Here is a 5,994-nt window from a genome sequence, read left to right as displayed (position 1 = left end):
ACCCCGGTGTTAACACCCTGAACACCCCGGTGTTAGCACCCTGAACACCCCGGTGTTAACACCCTGAACACCCCGGTGTTAACACCCTGAACACCCCGGTGTTAACACCCTGAACACACCGGTGTTAACACCCCGGTGTTAACACCCTGAACACCCCGGTGTTAACACCCTGAACACCCCGGTGTTAACACCCTGAACACCCCGGTGTTAACACCCTGAACACCCCGGTGTTAACACCCTGAACACCCCGGTGTTAACACCCTGAACACCCCGGTGTTAACACCCTGAACACCCCGGTGTTAACACCCTGAACACCACGGTGTTAACACCCTGAACCCCCCGGTGTTAACACCCTGAACACCCCGGTGTTAACACCCTGAACACCCCGGTGTTAACACCCTGAACACCCCGGTGTTAACACCCTGAACACCCCGGTGTTAACACCCCGAACACCCCGGTGTTAACACCCTGAACACCCCGGTGTTAACACCCTGAACACCCCGGTGTTAACACCCAGAACACCCCGGTGGTAACACCCTGAACACCCCGGTGTTAACACCCAGAACACCCCGGTGTTAACACCCTGAACACCCCGGTGTTAACACCCTGAACACCCCGGTGTTAACATCCTGAGCACCCCGGTGTTAACACCCTGAACACCCCGGTGTTAACACCCTGAACACCCCGGTGTTAACACCCTGAACACCCCGGTGTTAACACCCTGAACACCCCGGTGTTAACACCCTGAACACCCCGGTGTTAACACCCTGAACACCCCGGTGTTAACACCCTGAACACCCCGGTGTTAACACCCTGAACACTCCAGTGTTAACACCCAGAACACCCCGGTGTTAACACCCTGAACACCCCGGTGTTAACACCCAGAACACCCCGGTGTTAACACCCTGAACACCCCGGTGTTAACACCCTGAACACTCCGGTGTTAACACCCTGAACACCCCGGTGTTAACACCCTGAACACCCCGGTGTTAACATCCTGAACACCCCGGTGTTAACACCCTGAACACCCCGGTGTTAACACCCTGAACACCCCGGTGTTAACACCCTGGTGTTAACACCCCGGTGTTAATACTCTGAACACCCCGGTGTTAACACCCTGAACACCTCGGTGTTAACACCCTCAACACCCTGGTATTAACACCCTGAACACCCCGGTGTTAACACCCTGAACACCCCGGTGTTAACACCCTGAACACCCTGGTGTTAACACCCTGAACATCCCGGTGTTAACACCCCGAACACCCCGGTGTTAACACCCTGAACACCCCGGTGTTAACACCCTTAACACCCCGGTGTTAACATCCTGAACACCCCGGCGTTAACACCCTGAACACCCCGGTGTTAACACCCTGAACACCCCGGAGTTAACACCCTGGTGTTAACACCCTGAACATCCCGGTGTTAATACCCTGAACACCCCGGTGTTAACACCCTGAACACCCCAGTGTTAACACCCTGAACACCCAGGTGTTAACACCATGGTGTTAACACCCTGAACACCCCGGTGTTAGCACCCTGAACACCCCGGTGTTAACACCCTGAACACCCCGGTGTTAACACCCTGAACACCCCGGTGTTAACACCCTGAACACCCCGGTGTTAACACCCTGAACACCCCGGTGTTAACACCCTGAACACCCCGGTGTTAACACCCTGAACACCCTGGTGTTAACACCTTGAACACCCCGGTGTTAACACCCTGAACACCCCGGTGTTAACACCCTGAACACCCCGGTGTTAACACCCTGAACACCCTGGTGTTAATACCCTGAACACCCCGGTGTTAACACCCTGAACACCCCAGTGTTAACACCCTGAACACCCCGGTGTTAACACTCTGGTATTAACACCCTGAACACCCCGGTGTTAACACCCTGAACACCCCGGTGTTAACACCCTGAACACCCTGGTGTTAACACCCTGAACACCCCGGTGTTAACACCCCGGACACCTCGGTGTTAACACCCTGAACACCCCGTTGTTAACACCCTGAACACCCCGGTGTTAGCACCCTGAACACCCTGGTGTTAACACCCTGGTGTTAATACCCTGAACACCCCGGTGTTAACACCCTGAACACCCCGGTGTTAACACCCTGAACACCCCGGTGTTAACACCCTGGTATTAACACCCTGAACACCCCGGTGTTAACACCCTGAACACCCCGGTGTTAACACCCTGAACACCCCGGTGTTAACACCCTGAACACTCCAGTGTTAACACCCAGAACATCCCGGTGTTAACACTCTGAACACCCCGGTCTCATGTGTATTATACATATATAATCTCATCTATCCATACCTCAACTATGGTATTTGTGCTTGGGGTTCTACTACCCAAAATCATTTACGTCCTCTAATTACTCAACACAAAGATGCTATTAGGACAATATCCAACTCTAGCCCCAGACATCACTCGGTACCCCTACTCAAATCTCTGAATATGTTAAATATTAAGTCACTGCACATTCTCTCATGTGTATTATACATATATAAAACGCTGAACTGTAATGCCAATCCTGAACTCAAAAGCTTCATTGAAGGTTGTAACAGAACCCATGAGCACCACACCAGAAATAAATGCAGTTTTGATATTCCAAGAGTACGACTTAATCAAACTAGAAATGCTCTACAAATCAAGGGACCCAGAATGTGGAATGACCTTCCCAACCATGTTAAAGACTGTACCTCTCTCAACCAGTTTAAGATAAAAACGAAGCACTACCTAATAAATTCCCTGTAACCTACCTTACCCCTCTATTGTCAACCCATGTCTGTTTTTTTTTTCAACGCTGTTTGTCGACCTATTGTATTTGTGCTGCTTTTTCACCCATGTACCCCCCTTTTTTATCTCTATTTTTATTTGTTCTCAACACATTTTATTCTTTATACTCAATTAATATTAAGCTTTAGTCATTTAAGTTTTTCATGCCCGAAACGCTTTGCGTAATAGTGGCTTTAGGCATTGTATGTACTAGCCCTATCTATAAATCCATCACTCTTTGTAATTTCTCTTGTATGTATGTACCTTACCTAAATAAACATTTATTTATTTATTTATTCATTTGTGGCTAAACCCACGCATGGGAAAGACTTCGGGAGTCAACCCTGAGGAAAAATCCGGAGTCAGAGTCCCTAAGGCAGAATGTAGCTGTTTACAGCTACATTCTGGCAACTCCTGCGACCACACTGGTGCCAAGCGTATCGGCGCCTGCCCTTCCATTGGACCACATCGGTGGCGTGGAGAGGGTGGATCTGCTGCATGGGCAACAGCTGATCCTCCATAATTACTGCCCAGACCTGTGCCCTGGAGAGGACACTCCAGCATCTCCTTGGCGATGGCTCAACACGGGAAGCGACAGTCATTGGTGATAATCCTTCTGGGAGAACTCATCCGATTTCATAGGACAGCTGTCGCCCACCTCAAGCTGGGCAGCCCCCAGCCAATAAGGTGCTGTCCCGCCACGGTCCGCCTGCTCCACTGGGTGCGTGAGGCTTAGGGCCACAATCCAATAAGTGGATCGTCAACCATGCACCAGGCAAAAGAAAACAAACACAGAGCTACCAAGCTTTCAAACTGGGCACATGAAATGTAAGGACCATGACACCGGATCACTCGGAAGATCGACTGGAAGTGAACAATGCCCGCAAGACATCTGTGATCAACAATGAACTACGCAGGCTCCAGATGGACATAGTCGCCTTGCAGGAGACACGTCTGCCCGCGACCAGCAGCATACGGGAGAAGAATTTTACCTTCTTCTGGCAGGGCAAACCACCAGAAGAGGTAAGGGAGCATGGCGTTGGCTTTGCCATCAGGAACAGGTTGTTAGGGTCCATAGTACCGGCCACGGAGGGGTCTGCAAGGATCATCAAACTTCAGCTCCATACAGCAGCATGAATGGTCAGCCTCATCAACGCCTATGCACCAACACTGATCTCCTCTTCCGAAGCGAAGGGCGAGTTCTATGATGACCTCGGCCTAACTCTCAGAGACATACCTCAACAAGAGCCAGTCTTCTTCCTGGGAGACTTTAATGCAAGAGTTGGTTCTGATCACAGCTCTTGGCCTTCCTACCTGGGCCAGTTTGGGAAGATGCATGAGAGTGGGCAGCGCCTCCTGGAGTTCTGGTGTCGTCATGATCTCTGCATCATCATCTCCTTCTTCGACACCAAGCCCCAGCATAAGGTTTCCTGGAGACACCCAGGTCTAAGTATTGGCACCAACTCTACTTGGTGCTTACGGGGCAAAGCACTCTGAGAAGCGTCAACCTGACCCGCAGCTTCCAGAGGGCAGATTGTGACACCGACCACTCTCTCTTCATTTGCAGAGTAAAGTTCCAGCCCCGGAAAATCCACAGAGCAAAGGAGGGAAGGCCACGCATTAACGTAAACAAGACCCGTGACCTTCATAAGGTTGAGGAAATTACTGCTGCGCTGGTAACTGCCCTTCCTGTACCACCCTGCGATAGTGCAAGTGAGAGGTGGTCATACCTCAGGAGCACTATTTTCAACACTGTGTAACAAACTAGGTTTGTTGTAGGGAATTATTCAGTATAGTTTCTCATGGACATGGGAGTTTTGAAAGTTGGAGTCAGATGGTACTTGACGTGACTCAAGTAGAGAAACGGTCATCTCTCCTTGGATTAGCGGTTAAGATTACAAAATGGCAGGCGCCTTTGTCTTAAACAACATATAATGAATTATTTTACAGAATTCAGTAATTTAGAGAAATTAAAGTCTTCATTCAAATTGTATTCAATAGTATTCCTGTCCAAGTATCAAGAGTATTCTCAATTGTCGGAATACTGAGTAAGTCATCGTCAGTGACGTCACTAGCAGAGGACCAGCCTCTGATGTGGATCAATTTTGGCGACCCTGGGTCAAGGGTCACCAAAGCCTTCCATATTTAGTAATTCTCAAAGTTCAAATAGCCATACTATAATTGGAAATAGCCTTTCCCTAAGATGTCTGTACGATTACCAACAGTTTATAAGAGTTCAACCATCTGGGTTGTTCAGTGCAACAGAGACTAGTTGTTCAATTTAAACCCCGCTTAGTAATCTTGGTAAACCTGGTGTAGAAATACCCTCCAGCTCTGACTAGCTGTGAGGAAGGCAGAGCTAGGGAGGATCAGTGTGGACTAGGCAGTGACTGGGAAAGGCCACCATCTTCACCTCTCCCAAATAGATCAGTAGAACACCAGCTGGTCGCATTAAAAGATATAGTTTGCTACAGTATTGTATAGGGAAATAGTTCATTTCATGCCTCGATAGGAAGTGTTAAGGCCCCAGGAGACGACGGGATTCCGCCTGAAGTTCTCAAGTGCGCTCGTGGAACACTTAAAACTGAGCTTCATGAACTTCTGTGCCAGTGCTGGAGGGAGGGCTCGGTGCCACAAGACATGAGAGATGCAAGCATCATCACTCTCTACAAAAATAAAGGTGACAGAAGCGATGTCAACAACAATCGTAGCATCTCCCTCCTCAGCGTCGTCAGCAAACTCTTCGCCAGGGTCGTCTTGGTCAGGCTTCAGATTCTTGCTGAAAGAGTGTACCCTGAGTCACAGTGTGGTTTCCGAGCAGAGAAGTCGACCACTGACATGGTGTTCACCCTGAAACAGCTTCAAGAAAAGTGCAGGAAGCAGAGAAAAGCCTTGTACATCGCCTTCATTGACCTTACAATGGCCTTCGACCTCGTGAGCAGGGACGGACTCTTCAAGATCTTGGCCAAAATTGGCTGTCCACCCACCCTACTCAGCATAATACAATCGTTCCACAAGGACATGAAGGGCACGGTCGTGTACGACGGCTCAACTTCTGAACCATTCAACATCAAGAGTGGTGTTAAACAGTGGTGCGTTCTTGCTCCAACCCTGTTTGGCCTCTTCTTCGCGATCCTCGTCAAGCATGCCTTTGGAACAACCACAGAGGGCATCTATCTCCGTACAAGATCTGATGGAAAGCTCTATAAT

General features: G+C 49.5%; 1 protein-coding gene across 1 annotated transcript; it reads left to right on the top strand.

Annotated features, from left to right (window-relative positions):
- The first annotated feature begins 3,921 nt into the window (after positions 1–3,921).
- LOC138371909 (craniofacial development protein 2-like) lies at positions 3,922–4,281 on the top strand. Its single transcript, XM_069336959.1, has one exon. It carries the CDS (start codon positions 3,922–3,924, stop codon positions 4,279–4,281), a length of 360 nt encoding a protein of 119 aa, XP_069193060.1.
- The last annotated feature ends 1,713 nt before the right edge of the window (positions 4,282–5,994 follow it).

This window comes from Procambarus clarkii, chromosome 37, assembly GCF_040958095.1.
Source record: "Procambarus clarkii isolate CNS0578487 chromosome 37, FALCON_Pclarkii_2.0, whole genome shotgun sequence".
NCBI classification, from domain to species: Eukaryota; Metazoa; Arthropoda; class Malacostraca; order Decapoda; family Cambaridae; genus Procambarus; species Procambarus clarkii.
Note: the sequence above shows the minus strand (reverse complement) of the source record. Positions and strands in the feature narration are given on the sequence as shown.